Here is a 24009-nt window from a genome sequence, read left to right on the forward strand (position 1 = left end):
AGCCAAGACACACGTCAGTGGGGCATGAAAGGTAGGGGGGAATGGTAAAGGAATGCATAATCGGGTCAGGCAGACCGGCAACAGGCAACAGGGAAAGTACTTACAATACAGTCACAGTCAAGACATACAAACGGGCTGGGGACCAACAATCATAAACATCACATGAATCTGTGATAGTATAAGATGGGAGGGGAGTAGGATACTCACTGTGCTGCACATAAACTTAATTTGGTTGTTAATGACAAGAATGCTGTTCCTGATATACGGAATTCTATGGCACAGTGAAAGCCATCATCAAGTTTTTCTGTGAGAGTCCAAAAAGGAGATCTCTTATTCCTAATCTGTCATTGCTGAGGGAAACACAATGGGCAGCAAAATACAAGAGCATTCGAATTTTTAGCTCACACTTTGAAGAGATTTTTAAGCAATTAACCCTACTGGGCACTACTGCATCAGGGAAAAAACGTCAGGATGCCTATCAATTGCAATGTTCCTCGAGCATAGTGAGTTTTCTCTTGTGCTTGTCCATAAATTCAGATTACTCATCAAGATTGGAATCTGTGTAAGATGGATGGAAGGCTGGGAGGACCGCATTTCATTGTATGACAAAAAGCAGAAGAGCAATTTAAGAACATTTTTAAAAACCTTCAAACACTGTCAGAAAAACTGAACATCGAACTTTGTGTTCCCAGACAGTGCGGCCGGCAAGTATTTCATTCTAATTTTGGTTCCTCCTCTGTGGAAGAATACTATCGCCAGTCTATCTATGTGCCATATATGGACTCTATCATAGCATCATTAGAAAGGCGGTTTGGTAATAAAAACAAGAAAAATTTGAATTTGTTCTCACTTTACCCTAAACATATGGCAAAAATGACACGTGAGCAATACAAATGCCATATTGCAAACATCAGAGAAATTTACGACATTGAAAACCTGGAAGCCGAAGCAGTCACATGGTTTCAGATCTGGTCAATGAAGGATGAGCAGTTTGATAATGGATTTCTGGATTTGCTAAACCACACAAATTTATTTCCATCAGTCCAGCAAGCAATTTTCATTGCTCTCACATTACCAGTGACCACTTGCAAAGTGGAAAGGTCTTTCAGCACAATGAGAAGGGTGAAAACCTGGTTGAGGTCGACAATGGCAGATGATCGCTGTTAGACCTGGCATCTCTTGCCGTGGTTACCCCTGACTTTTTGCCTCTACCTCCTCTATTTTTGATGCTGTGATGAATTTCGTTTTACTGGCTTAGCTGCTTTGGGCACTTTGCCACTGCTGATCAGTGTCAAAGTCCAAATGCTCTCTGTATAACGTGTTATGGTAATTGGTTGTCTATAATTGATATGTTTGCCTTACTAGTAAATTCCCCAGCAGAGTGCACTATGTGTGCCAGAGCTGGTAATGCAAATGCTACTAGTGGGCCTGCAGCACTTACTGTGCCACCCACACAAGTAGCCATAAAGAGAGATCTCAGGCCTGCCACTGCAGTGCCTGCGCACAGTGTGTTAACTGCCTTGTTGTGCTGGCAAGTGCACCCACTTGCCAGGCCTTACCTTCCCTTTTTATGCACATCAGACACCCCTATAGTAGGCCCAAGGTACCCCCTTGGGCAGGGTGCAGTGTATGTGAAAGGTAGGACATGTACTGAGATGTGTACCATGTCTTGACAGTGAAAGGCTGGCAAATTAATTTTTCACTGTTGCAAAGCCATATTGCCCATAGGACAGAATGGGGAATGTTGTGTTCCAGCATATCTTCCCATAGGCATAAGATGGAGAGATGGAGTTTAGTATGCCTGAACTCAGAATTTAATAACACATCTTTTGGTGAGGATGGTTTCTTAAATTGTGTGCTCAGAAACCACGTTTTTAAACGTGGCTGGTTCCTTGTCTTGCACCATCTTGTGCGCCTCTCCCTGGTTGTATATTGCCTGACTGGGTTTAGATAAGACAGGGTCTAGGAAGTGGCCTGACCCGATGGAAAAGAAGCTGTGATAGCAACAGCCTGGGCCTGCATTTGATATAGGGGGGAGGAGTAGCCCCCTGGATGTGAAGAGGGCTGTGTTGCTGCCACATCAGGATGGCTCCACCTCCTGCTGAGCGTCTGGGCCCCAGACCCCCACTATCAAAGGAAGAAGGTGTGCCCTGGCAGGAAGGCACCCAGAACTGGTTTGGACTGGGCTCAGAGCCCCCTGAACACAAAGACTTCAAAGGCATTTAGGGGTATAAATGTAAGAGCTGAAACCCCTGAACTCAAGACTGCAATCCATACTGAAAAAGGATTGAACCTACTTTGTGATCAAGAGGAACCTCTGCCAAGGAAGAACAGCTGAAGAGACTAAAGAAAAGGACTGCCCTTGCTGTGTGTTCTGGGTCTGGCCTGCAGTTTTCTGATTTGACTAAGGAGAGGACAAGGGACTTTGCTGTGTGCTGTGTCCCCCTGCTTGTGAGGACTTGCTGTGTGCTGTGTCCTGAAGTAGCGTGCCTCCAAGAGCCCGAGGAGAGTTGGTCGCCTGTTGTGTAAACTCAGGAACACAAAAGTTTCCGACCGCATCTCAGTGACGCTGTGTGCGTGGTGCTCTTGCACACCTGAGACTGCCATGTGGTCCGTGGTACTGTTTACAAGGTGCCCATGATCGCATTGCCCCTGCAGCGTGAAACATCGCCCACGCTGCTGCCTTGCTGTTGTGGCCCAAGCCATCATCGTACCTGAGGTTGTGAGTAAAGATCACCACTGCCGGCCCTAGCCACAACGTGCCAAAGGACCATTTGAAACTAAGACCCGTGTCTAAGCGACGCTGTGTGCATGGTGCTCTTGCACGCCTGAGACTGCCCTGTGGTCCATGGTACTGTTCATGAGGTGCCTGTGTGATTGCATTGCCCCGCAGCGTGAAACATCGTCCATGCTGCTGTATTCTTGTTTGTGGCCTGAGCCATCATCGTAACTGAGGCTGTGCGTAAAGATCGCAGCTGCCGGCCCGAGCTGCAACATGCTAATGGGGTACTTGGAATTGAGGACTGTATCTCAGCGATGCAGTGTGTGTGATGCTTTTGCATGCCTGAGACTGCCGTGTGGTCTGTGGTATTGTTTACGAGGTGCCCCAGGATCGCATTGCCCCCGCAGCGTGAAACATCATCCATGCTGCTGTTTTGCTGTTTGTGGCCCTAACCGTCATCGTAACTGAGGCTGTGAGTGAGGATCACCGCCACCGGCCTGAGCCGCAACGTGCTAAAAGGATTGCCTGGAGCTAAGGAAGCTACAAGGTGAAAGGGATTGTGATTGTTGTTCGTCTAAAGTAATCAGCCGGACAGCAACAGAGCTGCAACGAGATCAGGATCGCCCAGCAGGACGTCCGACGAGTGGGGAGAGAGAGAGAGAGAGAGAGAGAGAGAGCGAGAGATAGAGAGAGAGAGAGAGAGAGAGAGAGAGAGAGAGAGGCAGCTCACCCTCCCAGGTAAGGCTTGGACTCTGGTTGGGAGCCGTAATCGTGTGTGGCCTGGGGAGGCATGCAGGAGGATTACAGGAGCGCTCCAGGCTCTCTCCCGCTGCACCGAGTTAGACGCCCTGAGTCCCCGAGCGGCCCAGACCCGCCCAGCAGGACCGCGGACACCCCTGTAAGTCTATGACCGTTATCTCTGCTGTTGGGGCCTAGTGGGGGCTGGAGTTGAAAGTGCAGATTGCATCACCAACCGCATTATTATTGCATTAGGAACTGCCTAATTCCTGCATTACGAATCTCATTATTATTGCATTACGAACTGCCTGATTTTCGCATTACGAACCGCATTATTATTGCATTACGAACTGCCTGATTCTTGTATTAGGAATCACATTATTATTGCATTACGAACTGCCTGATTCGTGCATTAAGGACTGTCCTATTATTACATATTGAACTGCACAGCATTACATTAGGACTGCATTGGAGATTGTAATGTGCTCATTAATACTGCAAGAACCTACAGTGATTGCCCGCCTAGTAACCGGCCAAGTGAATTATTACCAATACGCATATGTTGGTTTTCTATCATTTGGTCTCATTGTATTCCTTTTTATAAAGATACTGTTATTTTTATGACACCAGTGGGGTCCCTCCTTACCCTGCTTAGAAGCAAGAGTCACTTTTGGACTAAGGTACCTACCTCAGCCAACTAGCGACCCCCAGTTCTAACAATCACTTATCGGGTTTGTGTATGATGAGCATACATTGAGGAAAAATTGATGAAAATAAACAACAGCTGATTGAAAAAGTAATTGATAAATGTGCACAAAACTACAGACGTTTACAGTTCCTTTTTCGAGATCAGTACACTAACCAGTAAACAAAAACTGTATAAAACTACTACTCATTGAAAAATGTGACTGTTAAATTTCAGCAAGACTGTACATGTTTGCAGTTCCTGCAACAGTAATCCAGGTTAAGTTTATATGTTCTATTTTCCAATTTGGAAGAGAACAGCTGCTATTTTATTTATGGTAATACATTTGATTGTATTTATTTTAATATATTTAAGTTAATACATTTCCAAAATAAATAGATTGGTCATATATTTAATTCTTATTCGTTTGCGTGAGTTAACACCAAATGCAGACTGACTCTACATGTTTTTTTTATATAATGTAGTTATAGTGCCTCCCTTTCCTTGATCATGTGTGTATGAATAATGTGGTGTATTCAATAGTGGTGACATAAAAACAGATTAGAAATTGCTGATCAGACAATGGCAGCTTGATCCATCCATTAGGCTTTTGCATCAGGCTTCTAAACCCTTTCTTTGCATGCCTGTGCTTATTCAGTTTTGGCCAAGAACCGCTCCTGTCTGCAGATCTGCTTTTTTCTTTGCCAACTGCTAGAAGATGTGAATGATATCTACCAAAGGCCACAAAAGAAAGAGATGGCTGTGGCACAACAACCCTATTATGTATGAGATCATATGCGGCCTGCTTCTTGCCCCCCATTGTTCCTCCTGCGCCCCAGTGTTTCATGTGCCTCACCTGGCACACAATGTCTGAGGATTTTGGTGAGGTTAAAAACTTACCCCCCCCCACATTACCCCCCCACACCTGGAAAAATTTCTGCGGATGCCCATGGATTTTCATTCACAAGAAGAGGTAATGAGGGACCAAATAGGATTGATATGTAGGTGATTTTACCAAATGTATGACACAGGACAAACAAAGGTCCTGAAAAACTAACATTCGCAGAGCAGCACTGCGTGAAAGTCAGCAATGCTGCTTTGCGTAAATGGGGGGAAAAAAGTGTGTGACTCTTGGAAAAAACGTGATGCATGTTGAGGATGTTTTTAGCCACAAGAGCACAACAACCTATGAGTAAGCCATGTAAAATGTTTAATTTCGTGGCAATTACTCATTTTATGCTTAGAGATATCACACAATAATCTGCTATTCTCTTGTTTGCATCTGGTTTCTTTAGGCGTTTGGACTTCATGAAAAGCCAGTTCATGCTATTGCAGTAGATAGCTTTGCATGAAAACCTGTGCTTTTTTGGGTGTTTGAGCTGATCATGCCCAGTTACACCATCTTTACGTAGATTACATGTGACCTGGTGCTTTACTACATGCATTTACAAAGTGATATTTGTATGGTATTATGTGCATTTTTTGTGTTTAATTGTGTTTGTGCACATAAATTATTTGGTACTGCTGTTTGCACCAGTTTGCATCATAAAGTAGACCTAGGTGGATTTCACAGAACTCCGCGAAGTGACAAAAAACTCTGCCGCGCTCCGCGGAGTTACGCAAGCAGCGAAGTGAGGTAAGTTGTGCTGCTCATACTGATTTTTAGCACTGGGAGTTTGTCCCCCACTGTAAAATCAGCGCAATTGCACTGTGAGCAGCGCAAGAGAGCACAGCTTCTTTCTGCACGAGCAGCAGCTTTCTCAACGCGAGCGGAAGGTTACTCAACGCGAGCAAGAGTGACGTGCCACAGCTGCCCACATTGAGAAATCTCTTTGGGAGTTGGTCTAGCATTGAATTTTCTATGGGTACGCTTGCCAACTTAATGTTGGTGAGCCACAAAAGAGGAAAAACTCTGCACTGCTACACTGAGTTTTTTGGAACGCCGTGCTCTACACAGATTGCAGAGTGGGAAAAACTCCAAACTCCACGATCAGAGTGGAATTTTATACCCAGGCCTACCAAAAAGTGCCTATATGCCTTGCACAAGTGACGTCTGAAACATACAGTAAATGTGGACAAGAGGTTTCAATGAGAAAAAAGAATAAAACGAGCCTCATACATGTGTCTGGTACCATCTCTTTTGTGACATCATGCGATCTCTGAACCTGACGCACATAATTCAAAAAAGGAAATACATATTATGTACATTCTCAGAATGAAATCCACTCTCCGTATTCCTCGTTTACTCTCTGTGCTTTTACCTTTTAACACCTCTCTCTCGGGGAAGCTCGGCGAGAAGCTGCCAGTGAGGAGGGGGAAGCATTTGGGAGGACCAGCTGCCATATACCATTGCCGTGAGGGGAACGGCTGTTGTACCCGCAGTGACAGTACTCTGACCGCCGCGAGGGCAAGGGACTACATCCCCCAGGAGCCCCGGCGGGCGGGTGACGTCAGCGGAGCGCCCGGAGGCGCGGGTAAAGGCGAGGAGAGCCGAGCGCTCTGTGGGAAGCTCGGCGAGAAGCTGCCAGTGAGGAGGGGGAAGCATTTGGGAGGACCAGCTGCCATATACCATTGCCGTGAGGGGAACGGCTGTTGTACCCGCAGTGACAGTACTCTGACCGCCGCGAGGGCAAGGGACTACATCCCCCAGGAGCCCCGGCGGGCGGGTGACATCAGCGGAGCGCCCGGAGGCGCGGGTAAAGGCGAGGAGAACCTGTCGCGCGCGGGAGCGCCCGGGGCGAAGCCCGGGCAAAGGGCGGGCCCTCTACGGCCCTCGTCGGACTGAGGAGGACGGGGACGGGCCACCCCCATTGTCAGTTCAGAGGTAATTATCCGACTTGTACTCACTTCAACTATGCCTAAGCCCAAAACAGGGGATATGCCCGATAAAATCCCGTACGACATATTTGCACACTCTCCTTCCAGTTTTTCATGGCTGGAGGACTTAAATAGCCTGTGTATGGTTAAGTACGTTCCAGCAGTATTTTCCCCCACGTTAAAATGCCGCAGCTTATCACCACGTCCAAGGGAGTTGGAATCCTTTCCGGATACTCAACATATACCTCCCAGGGCCACACTTGCCAAACGGAGCTTCGATGGGGATAAAGTCAATGGGATTCTTCCTAAAATACCCAGACTTGATAAACCTTCTTTAAGCCCTATACCATCTTTAATTAACTCATCCTTTATTTTGCCACCTGTTGTTAACCTGGACGCCTCACCATCATCCTCCCATCAGGCTTTTCTGACTATGATCGAGCACCTGATCACATCTTTAATACACCCCTTGATGGACAAAATAACTACGTTGGGGGAGAAGCTGACGGGGTTGGAGAACTCTGTTGAATGTCTCCTGAACCACTCAACCCATGCTGCAACAACCCAATGCCAGCCGACAACTGTTTCTTCAAACCCATCCAATTTGATCACATCTTATGAAGCGGTCCCTATTCAATTGCCAACTCCAACCTCTTTGTTGCCCATTAATCCTAAAGCCCCACCGAAATTGTCAACAGCGCGTCAGATTCCATTTCAACATGTGCGTACCACCCATATTCATCTGCCTCCAGAAGCTGCCCCTTTTGTAATTGTTCTCTCGGGAGTTCCTGAACTAGTGAAAGGTAAAGCTGAGAGACAACATGAACTTATGAACAAAGTCAAGTTCTGGCTGTCCAAAAACAGACCCTTGCCCTACCATCTTGATGGCCGAATTATAAGTGTCCGGAGGGTGGACTGGCTTGGACCCCTTAAAAAGGACATCCTGGGCGATTTGATCTTAATACGATTTAGGAGCAGTCATATTGTGCCATACATGCAGACATGGCTATCTCAAAATGGCGATGGACTCATTTCTACTTGGAATCTACATGATTTCTATCCTAACACGTCCTACATGCTTTCCCCTAGTCCCCGGGGCATTGACTACAATCTAGTGGGCAAAGGACCCCATTTAAGTAATGGCAGTAGTTTTTCAGTGGCTTTTAATTGTCCCAAATCGTCGTATAACAGTTTTATGCATTGTAAATACTAGATCTTTTAGAACACTGTTACTTACAACGTTGCCTAAAGATTTGTGTAAAGTATGCTTTACCTTTAACTGTGCAATTTAAGGCCATATTCCGCACAAGCACTTTCCTAGAAGTTATTCTTAATGTCCATAGAAGTATGGGATGCCCTTGACTTATGTGTAGTCTTAATGATTATTGATAATGGAAATATGTGACTTTGTAATTGTTCTAATATGCACTTTATACATATCTATTGCAACTAGTGTACTCGTAATTTTAAATATGTTGAACTGTATTTTAAAAACTGTGCTTTTATGGATTTTTCTGAAAATCCGAATAAAGATTTGAATGAATGAATGACCTCTCTCTTTCTCTTTCAGAGGACTACAAATCGGAGCTGAGGGAGCAGTTACCACTCATCGCAGGATCAGCAGCTGCTGGTGTGGTCTTTATTGTCTCACTGGTAGCGATCTACATTGTCTGCAGCAGGTTGGTACCAGTCAGATAAATGATATAACGCGAATTCAAAAGACGAGCACAGGACAGCCAGTTTCATGTAGCCATCCTTTTGTGGAATGTCAATACCCCAACCAGTGGCATGCATTCTTCTACTCCCTCTGTGGAAGAGGAGGATCATCTTGTTCTTTCGAAGGCTTGGATGATGTTCCTAAGGTCAAACTGGTTGACATTGACTACAGGTTATGATAAGACCTGGGCAAAACATGTTGCGCAATTGTGAAACACTCAGGATTTGCCTGTGAAGGAGTTTTATATAATTTAACAGATTCGCCACAGGTTTTGAGAAACTGTTTAGACTCTCAAATTTCTGTGAATTTTCACATTTTGGGTCCATAGCCCGAACATGTTTGCATTTGGTAGTAGCTCACAAACCACCATGAAATAGGAAAATATTCCCAAAATGTCGTGTTTAAGGGCTTTTGTTGATGCCTTTGAAAGGGCGAGATTTTGATCGATACCTTATATCTATTGATCCAAACCTCGATCTGGTCGACTGAACCTTTATTGCCTGTCTTGGAAGGAAACAGTACACCTATCTGCAAGTTAGTTCACCCAATAAAGGACTCTACTCTTAAAGATCACGGACAACTTCTAGGTTTCAAAAGTTTATTGTAAAGATATAATGAGCTGCAAATACAAGCATCTCAGAATGAGATTCACGAGATACACAGGTCCAATTACATACATGTGCTCTCGAAAAGCCCTCAGACGAGCAACAGAAATCACTAACACAAGTTCTAAAAATAGCAAAGCTATCAGCATAGACGCATATCTCTCCTTCATTTAGGTTGGAGGAAAACAAACACAGGTTAGGCGTCCCTACCCTGTTCTAGATGGTATCCCTACTTAACCAAATCCCAACCTAACAAAGGTGTCAGCAATGAATGACCCCCAAGGGAAGTCACCCACTCTAAGTCTCTTGGTGAAAACCTAAAGTTCTCCAGTCATGACCCCTCACTGCCTACCCATCCGCTCTCTAAAGGGTCCTCAGGTCTCTGCTCTAACTCCACCCAGGGGTGCTGTCCCTAATACAAAACAGTCAACAACATTTGAGACGCCCCTTGCGAAACGCCTCTCACGTGGTGCAACTTCAGGCTTTTTCCATGATGCTTTGTATTGGGCCTCAGACGTTAGAGTTGACCTTGCTTCTCAGTCTCTTCTCCGGCCCGCTGATACCCCTTAAACATTCCAGAACCCTCCTCCATGTCTGGGCCGTCTACTGAACAGGCCTCTATTCATTCACTTATAATTGGATCCCCCCTTTCCTGTTGCAGACAGATATCTGCCGCCAAGAACCCAACTCTCATAGACTTCTAAAAAGGCTTGCAACATTTCTCAGCCCAGACATGTACGTGTAAATCAATGCTAAAACATTTCAGGCCTACAATATTTCACATTATGATTATAGCATTCAATTTCTTCATTTAATTAAAGCATGTTAAAACTCTTATTCTATTATTTAGAAAACATTACTCTAAATCATGGCCCATTAATACAATGACCAAAAACGTTAAACAATCTGTGTCGTGAAAAGAAACACCTTCCCTTTTAGCTCCAGCTCTGGCCCTGAGGCCTACCACGTTCTGCGTTTTATCCCAGACCATCTTATATGTTAACAGCTACACGACATAGATTCAAAATAATCACGTCTAATAAAATCATATAATGTCACACATTTCTGTATTAATTCCACTTCTACTTAAATCTCTATATTAGCTATACATTTAGAATATAATTTCAGATACTATTAGCACTCATGGCATTTCTCTTCATGAATTATGCTCTCTATAGGTAAGTATGATGTACTCATATATTTATCTCAGTTTGCGCTCTCTCAGTTCCCCCCTTTGATGACCTCTCGGGGTCATCACTAACATTTAAACTGCAGTTATTGCTGGCATTCTCTGCGCTTCCAGAGCTCTCAGGCTCCTGTACTGATTATCTTGTATGGCAGCCAATCTCTGCAACTGTTCTCTTTGGGCCCTTTCTGACCTTCTTGCTCTGTACCATTTGAATACCCTCACCAATCCCCACAATATTATCCCACAGATCAATATTATGATGATAGGCTTTAGGATATACCAAATAAAGCTTTTGCCTAAGGTGGAAAACCACCCTCCAACTGTACTCATTCCGTGGCCCACCTTTTCCCAGACATTTTCTCTACTCAAGTCTTCGATCTCTTTGTGTATATTAGTTATGTTCTTAATAACTTTCTCAAGGGGCTTTGAAAGGTCTGGAATGTAAGTGCAACATTCCTGAACCTTCAAAGCCTTACAGACTCCGCCCTCTTTTGCTAATAAGACATCTAATGCAAGCCGATTTTGAAGAACCATAGCCCTTATCGATTGCATCTCTCCTTCTACCAGCATTAAGGACTGAGCAGTGCTGGCAGACAACCTGTCGACAACTGTTGCCAGTCGTCTAATTTTAACATCATTAAGGATTATTCCCAAAAGAGGGAACATAGCTCCAAAGACATCTCCAACCATTTCTGCATCGCCTAAATCTCTCCTTCCCCTCGATGATGTCTGGCCCTCAATGATCAATAAGTCTTGTGCATGATATATTTTGGGGAAGACAATTGCCAAGTAACATGATCCATACCAGTTGTCAGGTAGTCTCACGTAAGCATTTCTTCCACATACAAAATACACATTTGGAATCACTTGCATTCCCTTCAGGAAATCCTTAGTGTAGTACTCTAAATTAAAAGCATGTTCACAGTCAACTTCACCCACGTATACATTTTCATAATACGTTTTGGCTCGGTGAAGACATAACTTTCCTCTCTGCGCTTTATCTAAAGCTATTGGACCACTACTACCCTTTCTCTTGTGTGACTTCTCTTCCTCGGTCCAATCTAATTTCCCTTGTCCTGATTTTTTCAAAATCTTTTGTCTCCTGTAACGATCATCCACCTGCCCTATGAACTTTTTCTCGACTTCTGACACCTTGCATGTCAGATTATTTCTACGGGCATGTGAAGTATCTAAGGTAATCCAAGGAATGAAGAACTTGGCCAATCTGTCTTCACTCTTCCAGTAATCCCATTTATTCATCTGCTTATAATTCGGGACTTCTGGCAACACAGAATCATAATTGGAGAAATAGTATTCAAAACTATCTCTCTCATAAAATATACTAAGCAATAAGCTACATGTAATGCCATATGTCAGAGGGAGGTGATGATATCGAATTCCTTCATCTACAGACGCAGGCAACTGCATGCAGACGTAGCAATCCTTAACCTCCATGGCATCCACGTATTCATACAAAAGTTTAGCATAAGCATTTGACCTAAAGTCTCCTTGGGACTCGTCTACATGTAACCTGCGGGCTTCTGCAGCCAATAACGCTTTCTCTTGAGTGTTTTCCCTTTTCTCACCTGCAACAGTGGGTGTAAGTGTTACTACAGAATTCGCATCAGTTACCTTTACCTCTTCCTCATGTCCCTTTACATAAGAAATTGTTACCACTAAAGCTATTAATATTATCACTCCTACTATTAGTGTACCTATTATACATTTAGCTCTGCGGTTCGGGGTGCCGGCCTCCATTTCGTCAGACAATCTAGCTTTTCCCTTTCTCTTTGCAAAAAAAAGTTCTTTTCCTCTCGTTCCTTTACAGTCTCTTTCAATCCTTTTTTGTCTTTAGAATCCACACAGCTGGAGGCTGACAGCCTTTTTCGCAAAAAGTCCTTTCACAGTTCAAAAAGACAACCCTAGCCCTTCTCCATCCACTCAAGGGGTTCCCTAAAATTCTCTGCTTCCTGGGCGCTAGGTAATCTTCTTTTCTTCTGCTTGCTTTATTTACAAAGTCCTTTAACAATCGACTATTAGATTTGTGGTTGCAGCTTCAATAGCATAGTTCAATATTTCCATGCGAAGAGTATGCTCTTCATGTGCTGTTATCGTGGTACCAAAGTCGGGGAATTTCAATTCTGTAAGAAACATGTGTTTTAACTTGCTGAGGCGGGGAGGTCTGGGGAGCACGAATGTTAGTGACCCTTCTTGTTCGACACCGGGTACCAACAGTTGTATTTCCACGGTGATAATGGGCTCAGAACTGGACACCACCACCGCTCGGATCCTCCCTGTCTCCGGTTTCACAGACATTTGTCGCCAGATATGTCCACTCAGGTGTGGAGTATCTTCTGTTAGGCACACGCACTCTTCTTGACCTTCTTCGGTCTGGTGCTTCAGCGCCCTGAGCACCTTCTTCTGGGTCTGAGTCTTCTGATATCGGAGGAAGGGTTGCTTCTGGAGTTGACCTCAGGCTAGAACTTCTTCTTTGCGGCCAATTTGCTTCTCCACGTGCCCTTCTACTCCTTCTCCTTCTGGTCTGTTCTCGCTCTCTTTCAGACCTGTCAGGGTCAGACTCGTACTCCCAGCTGTCTTCTCCTTCTGTAGCGTCTTCTGTTTCGCTGTTGTACTGACCGTCCTCAGCTTGGTCAGACTCGTTCCCTGCTTCCACTGGCACCCCTACAGCTTGGCTAGCCCCCTCTATGGCTTCTTGGTCCTCAGCTGGACGTCCATCCGAGAGAGGAGCTGTTTCCAGAGGTGCTGGAACCCTTTTCGTATGCGACGCGTGTATCCAGTTGGGCAGGCCTCCCACCTTTACAGCTGTACTTGTGATCAGGATGACCTGGTAGGGCCCACGCCAACGAATATCCAAGCAGCTTCTTCTCACATGTTTCTTCACCAGGACCCAGTCCCCAGGATACAGGTCATGGCAAGGGCCCTGGCACGCTGGAACCTCTGCAGCCTGCACCTGAAGGGACACAGAACGCATGGCGTCAGACAGCCCCTTACAATAGTCCAGGATCATATCATCTGTGATATTTAACAGTGCAGTAGCTGGAATAGATGGCAGTCTCATGGCTCTCCCCATTAACACCTCATGTGGTGACAACCCTGTTCTTCTGTCTGGGGTACTACGAAGGCTCATGAGTACCAATGGCAGGGCATCAGGCCAACTCAGGGTCGTTGAGGAGCAAACTTTCGCTATTCTGGACTTGATCGTGCCATTAATTTGTTCCACAATTCCTGAGGCTTCTGGTCGGTAACTGCAATGGAGCTTTTGGTCTATATTCAGTGCAACACAAATCATCTTCACAAGCTCGCTGTTAAAATGTGTTCCCCTATCTGATTCCAAAAAGGCCGGCACCCCAAAACGAGGGATAAGTTCTCTAAGCAGTAACTTAGCCACTGTGAGGGTGTCGCACCTACGTGTAGGGTATGCCTCAACCCATCTGGAGAACACACAAACAACCACCAGGACATAGCGGAGGCGGTTGCATCTTGGCATTTCAATGAAATCTATCTGCATTCTGTTGAATGGACCTCCAGACCTTCCTATGTGACTTAGTGCAACTGGTGTTCTTTTCCCTACATTCAGCTGCTGGCAGGTCACACAACGCTGGCACACTGCTTCTGCTGCTATTCTAAACTTAGGATTGTACCAAGTCTGTCTAAACACTCTCAGCATAGCATCTCTCCCTAAGTGTACGGGACCATGTATGAGTCTAGCCATTGGACTCACCATCTCATTGGGCAACACTGCTCTGCCGTCTGCTGAGACCCAAAAATGAGTCTCACCCATTACACATCCTGCCTTTACCCATGTTTCCTTTTCTGAATCAGGAGCATTTTCTTGCATGGTTGACAGTTCATCCCAAGTATCAACAGTTTCCAGTATCATGGCTAATTCAGTTCTTACATTTATTCCACCCACATCCACCTCTGTGAAAGAGTAACCTTGTTCTGCGCAATACCGCGCAACTTCATCAGCATATCTATTGCCTTTCGAAACAAAGTCCTCATTTTTGGTATGTGCGATGCACTTTACAACTGCGATACTTGCTGGACATTGCAATGCTTCTAACAACAAGCGCACAAACTCTCCATTGCGAATGGGAGAGCCTGAAGAAGTCATGAACCCTCTTTGAGACCATAACTGCCCGTAATCATGAACTACCCCAAACCCGTATTGGCTGTCGGTGTAGATGGTGACTCGAATTTGATTGCCTGCTAAGCAAGCACGTGTTAGGGCAATAATCTCGGCTACCTGAGCGGAGTTTACTCCTTCCAGGCACCCTGCTTCCACAACTCCTTCAATTGTACAAACAGCATAAGCTGCTCTCAACTGCCCAACTTCGTCTCTTACACATGAGCCATCGACAAAGAAAACTTCATCTGGGTCCGTCAGTGGCTCATCTACGATGTCGGGTCTGGGTTTGGTGCATAGTTCAGTCACATCGAGACAGTCATGGTCTGTATATTCATCATCATCATCAATATCATTTGGAAGTGGCATTAAGGTAGCAGGGTTCAAAACAGAGCATCTCTTGAGGGTCACGTTCTCTGCAGCAAGAATAACTTGCTCATAGCGCGTGAGCCTGCTGTTGGTCAGATGCTGTGTTTTGGTCCTGGTCATCAACAGTTCAACAGAATGTGGCACGCACACCTCTAACGGGTGCCCCATAACAATATTTTCACATCTCTCAATGCTGACACCCGTTGCAGCAACGGATTTGAGACATCCGGGCAACGCTGCGGCTACTGGGTCTAAAGTAGCCGAGAAATAAGCAACTGGTCTACGGGCATTCCCATGGATTTGGACCAACACAGACAACGCACAACCTTCTCTCTCACAACAGTAAAGAAAGAATTGTTTATTGTAATCAGGCATTCCCAATGCCGGAGCACGACACAGGTCCTCTCTCAGCTGTAAGAATGCCATCAAACAGTCTTTGTCCCATGGTACCGGATCACTCACCTCTTTGTGCGTCAGTTTTTGCAAGGGCTTTGCTTTCAGTGAAAAGTTCACGATCCACTGTCGGCAATAACCCACCATCCCTAGGAACATCCTGACCTCTCTCTGTGTCTGAGGCGCGTTCATTTTCATGATCGCCTCTATCCTGTCTGGTGACACCTTTCGTTTGCCTTTCTCAATTCTGTGTCCCAAGTACTGTACTTCTGTCAGGCAGTACTGCAATTTTCCCGGGGACACCTTGTGCCCATTGGCAGCTAGGTGATTTAACAAAGCAATGGAATCTTCCCTGCAAGCTTCTTCTGTTTCTGACGCCACAAGGAGGTCGTCTATGTACTGGACCAGAACTGACTTCTGGGGCAGCACTAGACTTTCAAGATTTTTCTTCAGAAGCTGGTTAAAGATCGATGGACTCTCTGTATACCCCTGAGGGATACGACACCATGTTAGGACGCGATTTTCCAGCTTAAATGCGAAAAGAAAATGGCTATCTTCGTCCAAAGGGATCGAAAAGAAAGCCTGACAAAGATCTATCACAGTGAACCACTCAGCTTGGAATGGAATCTGAAACAGTATCACTGATGGATTCGGTACCACTGGACAACATGAAACGACTATGTTATTAATCTTTCGAAGGTCCTGTACTATCCGGAATTTCCCATTTGGTTTCTGCAGACCCATAATCGGGGAGTTACATGGACTACCCACGATTTCTTTCAGTATTCCCTGTTTAATCATGGACTCGATCACGGGTTTTATGCCTGCAATCGTTTCTGGAGTCAATTTATACTGGGGTGTTCTTGGGAACTCAGCATGCGGTTTCACTACAATTTTCACTGGGTCCACCCCTTTGACTAATCCAATCTCTTCCCCAGTGAAATCCCATACCTCTGATGCCACTGTCTCTCTCAAATCCCAGGGAAGCTCGTCTACTGTCAAAGTAGGGTACAGCTCCACACATATTCTTGAGTTTGCAACTTTGAAATCTGCATCATCATCATTAGTCAATACCTCCACTCCCTGGGGTGTACAATATATAGTACAATTCAATTTGCACAACAGGTCTCTTCCTAGCAGACACACAGGGCTTGAATCGCAAACCACAAATTGGTGCTCATCGCTGTACTTCCCTATTTTCACCTGTACCGGTTCTGTCAATTGGCTGGTTATTCTCCTGTTTGCGACCCCTACCACCTGTATGGTCTCTCCAGACATGGGCAGGTCTGGAACTGCAGCTGATCTGATCGTGGATCTAGTGGCTCCTGTGTCCACCAGAAATGTCGTAGGGCACCCTGCTACTTCTGCTTCCACATAGGGTCCCCTCTGATCTACCTCTAAGGCTGCCCCGAGGGTGCAGTCTTCTCTTTCCACTCTCTGTCCGGTTAATGGGTCCACATAATAGCATTCTTCCCCTTCCATAAACAGGGGCATTTGTCTATAGGTCTTACCCATACTCCCTACTCGAGGAGGTTGCGGGAACTGGGCTCGGGGAGGAGCCCCCCCCCCTTTGAGCACCTTCCCTTGGTATGGCGTCGCCCCTCTCATAGGTGCGCTCTGGACCTCTTCCTCCTCTATCTCTTGCTCTCCGATCTCTACATTGTAAGGGCACTCGCGTTTCCAATGCCCCAACTCGTTGCACTGGTGGCACCTAGTCGTTTTCTTCAAGGTAGCTATGTCTACTCTGGGTCTAAAGGTAGTACTCTCCTCATTACCCTTGTTCTGACTGTACTGCTTCTTACCCCCTGTACCTGTCCCTTGCTGCTGTTGTTGCGGTCCCCCCTTTCCTGCTGTCTGCAATTGTACCACCATCAGCTTCTCTTTTAGTTTCTTAGCCTTGGAGTCTACCTCATCACAGCAGTACCTGGCATATCTCAGTATTTCATCTAGGGGTCTACTTTGCCAACAAATCGAGTGTTGCTGAATCATTAAACTAATATCCGGTCTCAGTCCCAGGACGAACTTGGACACAAATTGCCCTATATCCTTTGGATCCATTACATCCAAACCGCTATACTGTTTAAACGCTTTCAGCAATCTCTCGTAATATTCGTGAACTGTCTCTTTGGGTTCCTGTCTCGTTCTGTCTATTCTGACCCAATCTATGTCTTGCATTGGCACTTTTTCTTTCAGCCAAGTCATCACTCTCTCGAATTTTGCCATCACGATCTCGGACGGCCCATTAGTCCTAGCATCTCTCTCTGGCTCCGTTGTGGGCCACTCAGCGCTAACCTTGCATGCTGTCCACAGATCTCCTGGTACTACAATGTCAAACAGCGTGTTCAGATCTATCCATAGGACTTTTGAGATCTTTACAAACCTCTCGACTTGCTTGTACCACTCCACGGGGCTCTCCCGTAACTTGGGGAAAGATGTGGTAAAAGCAGCTAAATCTCCCCTACTCCAAGGGACATGTACATAGCTCCCATTGGCAACTTCACGCAAAGGGTAAGCTTCTATTCCCTGCTGTCCTGGTGTTATACCAATCATGCTTCTTCTGCCGGTCCCTTTCTTGGACCACCTCTCTTCCCATTTATCTAGTGCCCTCCATGTCCTTATTCCAGTAATCAGCTCCCTTATGTGTGTTTTCAGCCCAATCGTTCTCCTCTCATCTAGGTCCCGATCTGAGTAATGTAGCCTGTGGTTACCCTGTAATGCTTTGGTTCTTGACAAGTCCACCATATATTTGCCTGCTAGTTCGACTAACTTCTCATGGACTGCTCTCGCCTTTCGTGTGATGTCCTTTGCCATATACAGTATTTCATCCTGTTCATACATTTCCATTCTTTCCAAAGGCAGGGTACCATCTACCATGTCATCCAGATCTGACCTTAAGCTGGAGACATCAAGTCTCTTGGCTTTTATCTCAGCTCGCAATATGTCTTTTGAAGGGGGCTCACTGGTCTCCCTCCCATCCCAACTTCGAGCTCTGCGTTTGGGCTCGGGAGAGTTAATGGGTGGTCTCCCTCGCTCCCATCTCTCCAGGTCCCATGCTCGGCCATCCGATCTTGGAAGGTGATGGAACACGGGCCTGTTATCCCTACTCTCTCTCTGCCCACTCTCGTCTTCCTCTCTCCTCTCACCGCACATCTCTCTGTTATTTTCCCTCTGGTCGCTACACTCCCTTTGCCTCGTATCGCTCAGTATCCGATACGATCCTTCCTGGTTCCCCATATTCCCTGGGCTGCGCTCATTTCTGTCATCACAGGGACTATGGTGCGACCTCTCACAACTCCCATTCTTTTCTCTGGTGCCAGGCACACAGTGTGGACACTTAAAGCTGTTCCTGTACTCTTGCGCTCTCCTCTCCCCTTCACTGAGTATTGGGCACGCCACCCCTCCACTCCCGGGGCCCCCGTTTTCCAGGTCTGTTCTACCTCCACTCCGGGCCCAATGGGTGACTCCCCTACTCCCTCTACTCCCTCTACAGTCCCACTCCGGGCTACTCTCCCCAGCCCCGCAGTGAGTTCGTGCTCTGCTGTCCTGACTTTCCCTTTCTGCTTCTGCAGCATTGATGCACTTTTGAGCCTTCACTGCCTCATCCCACTGCTTCATGTACTCATTTAGCTCTTGAAAGGATTTTCGTCCAGATCCCCTCAGATCCATTGGCCATCTAGGGCCCCCAGGATCTTCTCCTGGGTCCCCTGCTGTGTGCATCGGGGTGCTCCACTCTCTGGGTATTGGCATCTGACTTGGGGAATTAGTGGTATCGTTCCTCCTTGCCTGCTCTGCTCTTTCTCTGTCTTTCCGTTTCCGTTCTTCCCCTTTTGCTCTCTCTTGGTCATATATCGATATTATAGGACCTATGGTAACAGGTACCTGTAGTGCATCTGGTAATGGGTAGGATGTGGCGCTTTCCGTTTCCGGCGCTCTTTGTACCACAAACCTACCGACTACCTGTTGCACCTGACTAGGCTGGAGCAACTCTTTCTTTGGCTCAGGATCCCACTCTGAACTGGGAAGCGGTCTATGCTCTCCTGCATTGCCCCCCTTTCCTCCTTCAGTATTCTCGACCTCTCCCCCTGCTCTATTATACGGGGGTGGCCTGTCTGTCAGTAATCTGTTTATCAGGCTGTCCTCTGTTTCGCTCTCGTCATCTTCTTCTAGGGGGCTTTTATTTACTGGCGCCTCTAACACTGGGTACAGTTTATTTATTTCCAAATTATGCACTCTCCATCTTTTAGCATCCGCATCCCACCTGGCATCCTGCACTGCCCTTACCGAGCGTTTCACCCTTTCTTGTCGTCTGTTCATATTCCTTTCATGCGCTGCCCTAAGCCATGCTTCAAGGGCTTCAAACTGGGTTGGTCTAGGCAAGGGTCTCTTTGAGGTCATGATTGATTTCAATCGATGTAACACCTCTAATCTGAACGTCCCGTACTTCGGGAACGTCAGTTCCTCGTTTCCTTCAGTAATCTTACTCCACTCTGATATCCAAAGGATCGTATGCAACCCAACATTTACTGCCATATAACGAGCTGGCGTACCCTCCGGCGGGGCTTCTTCCCCTTCATACGATCCTCGCCTCTCTTTCTTAAACAGCGCTTTCAACCATTTAAAACACTTCATAATTATGCGCACAAAATTCAGCCTCGCTACTCTGTTTACTTCCTGATGACAATCCACCAATCCTGTCGCGGCTTTGCTAGCTTGGCCTATCACAGCGCGGTCTTTCTCCTGTTGGCCAATCACGTCGCGACCCTGTATGACGTGTTCGCTAGCTGGCCTATCACAGCGCGGTCTTTCTCCTGTCAGCCAATCACTGCGCGACACCACCTGACGTCTCTTTTCTCCGCTTCGCAGCAGCACCCCTCCTTTCTCAACTCGTCTCCCGGTTATGCATGCGTCCCATTCATACACTGAAAAAATGACTACTTCCGACCAAGCGGTCACTTCTCTCGACTGTACGTCCACAGTCTATCTGTAATTGTCAACACAACTGACGAGATGTCTATCGTCTCTCTGATAGGTTACTTACACACACAGTAACTTCCGACCAGCGTCCGTTACTCACGCACTCACTCTTACGTTCCCCCTATCTCGGTCTCTCGGGTGATCAATGGTACCTCATGACCCCCTTCACACTAGTTGACAATTACTCTGGGTGTCCGATACACCCGAACCACTTAAGCTCTCCTTGAACTTAAGATTTCCACCGGTTGCGCGCGCTCACAACCTGTTCCACAGTCACTCTACAGACATTCAACTCCGCCAGACATTACAACATAGATACAATACAAAAACACCGCAATCTAACACGCATAACCCTTTATACTCACTCTCGACCGATACTGCTGCTTTTTCTGTCTCACGTCATCCGGATCTTCATCCGCGGGCTGTTCTTCCGATCATCGATTTCTAGGGGCCTTGGGGTAAGCTAACCTGGCCTAGGTCACCGTCCTCAAGAAGGCAACCATCCTCTATAGCTACCAACTGAAAGGGCGAGATTTTGATCGATACCTTATATCTATTGATCCAAACCTCGATCTGGTCGACTGAACCTTTATTGCCTGTCTTGGAAGGAAACAGTACACCTATCTGCAAGTTAGTTCACCCAATAAAGGACTCTACTCTTAAAGATCACGGACAACTTCTAGGTTTCAAAAGTTTATTGTAAAGATATAATGAGCTGCAAATACAAGCATCTCAGAATGAGATTCACGAGATACACAGGTCCAATTACATACATGTGCTCTCGAAAAGCCCTCAGACGAGCAACAGAAATCACTAACACAAGTTCTAAAAATAGCAAAGCTATCAGCATAGACGCATATCTCTCCTTCATTTAGGTTGGAGGAAAACAAACACAGGTTAGGCGTCCCTACCCTGTTCTAGATGGTATCCCTACTTAACCAAATCCCAACCTAACAAAGGTGTCAGCAATGAATGACCCCCAAGGGAAGTCACCCACTCTAAGTCTCTTGGTGAAAACCTAAAGTTCTCCAGTCATGACCCCTCACTGCCTACCCATCCGCTCTCTAAAGGGTCCTCAGGTCTCTGCTCTAACTCCACCCAGGGGTGCTGTCCCTAATACAAAACAGTCAACAACATTTGAGACGCCCCTTGCGAAACGCCTCTCACGTGGTGCAACTTCAGGCTTTTTCCATGATGCTTTGTATTGGGCCTCAGACGTTAGAGTTGACCTTGCTTCTCAGTCTCTTCTCCGGCCCGCTGATACCCCTTAAACATTCCAGAACCCTCCTCCATGTCTGGGCCGTCTACTGAACAGGCCTCTATTCATTCACTTATAATTGGATCCCCCCTTTCCTGTTGCAGACAGATATCTGCCGCCAAGAACCCAACTCTCATAGACTTCTAAAAAGGCTTGCAACATTTCTCAGCCCAGACATGTACGTGTAAATCAATGCTAAAACATTTCAGGCCTACAATATTTCACATTATGATTATAGCATTCAATTTCTTCATTTAATTAAAGCATGTTAAAACTCTTATTCTATTATTTAGAAAACATTACTCTAAATCATGGCCCATTAATACAATGACCAAAAACGTTAAACAATCTGTGTCGTGAAAAGAAACACCTTCCCTTTTAGCTCCAGCTCTGGCCCTGAGGCCTACCACGTTCTGCGTTTTATCCCAGACCATCTTATATGTTAACAGCTACACGACATAGATTCAAAATAATCACGTCTAATAAAATCATATAATGTCACACATTTCTGTATTAATTCCACTTCTACTTAAATCTCTATATTAGCTATACATTTAGAATATAATTTCAGATACTATTAGCACTCATGGCATTTCTCTTCATGAATTATGCTCTCTATAGGTAAGTATGATGTACTCATATATTTATCTCAGTTTGCGCTCTCTCACCTTTTTCTTAATAGAGAAATTCCTTGAAACTGTAACTGTTTCGCCACCACATTCCTGAAACAAAACAACATTTCTCAGGCCTAATTATGATTGAATTAAACCAAAGAAATCTATGCTGCATTATTGGATCGGACTCTGATTTGCTGGAAAAAAAACTGTAATCACAAGCTACTGATCCTTGTGTTTTACACAAGTTGATGACGTGGTAACATTTTGATGACACATAAAAAAAAGTGATAGATGGAATGCTTGAGTTGATCTCAACCAGCGGGCCATCATTATTTGGGTGGTTTGTGTCATTGCACATGGGGTCCAACCAAATGCAAAGAGTAATATCTCCTCAAGCTCACAGGACAGCCACCCACCTAGTCTTTTTCGAGCTGTGATTATTTTCACTATTGTCATCTGCCTACGTTGGAAACTGATATAATATAGCAGATCCCTTGAAGACTCCTGTTGGCTGTAAGAGGTAGCATGTGAAAACATAGGGTGCAAAAGCATGTTTTGCATAAACATAGCATCCAAAGCATAGGCTATCAGAAATCCAACCTTAAATAAACAGCTTCTAAAAGAAATTTGACTCACACCAAATCACACGTTCAGACACTGCCCCACCGAAATGCTAGGACTAGTATTAATGTTTGTGTGCAGTAAATTAAGCTGGGTTTTCGAATAAATACTGATGGCAATTTTTCTAATGATATAGTTATGTTAGTTCGTATTATTGGTAGTCATTTTATTTTATGTATTTGTTTACTTTCTTCTCATACAGCCCACTTCAGTTGATATTAGCGCACTTCACATGCTACATTAACTGCTTGTACCTTTAAGTTTACAACTATTGTTACATACTGTGGACTTTATGTTTTTAGAAAAGATCTTATTTCTGTCAGTATTTTTCACATCACCAAACGAGAGAACCTTAGTGGATACATTATTAGGAAATGCGTAAACGGGAGCAAAGTAGCTTGACCACTTTAATTCCCACCATCCTTGCTGTATAGGATCCCAGTTATAAGCGGCGTGGTGCTCCCACTTCCACAGTTCACCAATGCGGGTGCAATTCTGCACCCAATAAAATCACTTTGCATTCTTGAGAAGGAGCTACAGGTGAAGGCACAGAACAACCCCAACTCTTTACCAAGTGAAGTATGGCATCCCCCCACCCTCCCCAGTGACAGTAGAGCCTGACACCTGCTACCCACATTGACTCGGGGATTCCACCGGATCCCGGTTACGGCAGGTCTGGGATCCAACATCGGGACACAATTCAGCAGCGCCTATGTTATCTGCCCATAGCAAAGGCCTGATTTAAAGAGCTATCATCCAGGCTTTTGTTTAAGAATCACTTTGGTGGGGAGCTTTCTGAAGCTCATCATCTGGATGCCAATACAAAGGAAAAAACAAAAGCCCCCAACCTGTTAAGGCTTCACAAGCACTTAAGAGACAATATGATTTGGAGGCAGGCTTTTGACTTTGTTCACCTCCCTTGCCCGCACCCAGTGTACGAGATGTGCATGGACTGTAAGAATGCTAGATGTGTTTGTATGTAAGAGTAATTACACAAGTAATAAATTAAAGTTTTATGTTTTATTAGATGCTTTTACAGTGCTACTCAAGTGTGTAAATTAATTTACAGGACATTATATACAAGACAATAATGGTTTTGAGGTGTAGCAGTCACATACCGTCCATTCTTGTAGAGATTGTCTGTTAGGAGTGAATGT

The 24009-nt window shown here is 45.5% G+C and overlaps 1 protein-coding gene across 1 annotated transcript in view; it reads left to right on the forward strand.

Annotated features, from left to right (window-relative positions):
- Positions 1-24009, forward strand: part of EPHB1 (EPH receptor B1) — a 956362-nt gene that overhangs the window by 851948 nt on the left and 80405 nt on the right. Inside the window, exon 8 of the mRNA XM_078665818.1 lies at positions 8533-8641. Within this exon, the coding sequence (XP_078521944.1) occupies positions 8533-8641 (109 nt within the window). The remainder of the gene's footprint in view (positions 1-8532; positions 8642-24009) is intronic.

The sequence above is a fragment of the Lissotriton helveticus genome, chromosome 11 (genome assembly GCF_964261635.1).
Source record: "Lissotriton helveticus chromosome 11, aLisHel1.1, whole genome shotgun sequence".
In the NCBI taxonomy this organism is placed as follows: Eukaryota; Metazoa; Chordata; class Amphibia; order Caudata; family Salamandridae; genus Lissotriton; species Lissotriton helveticus.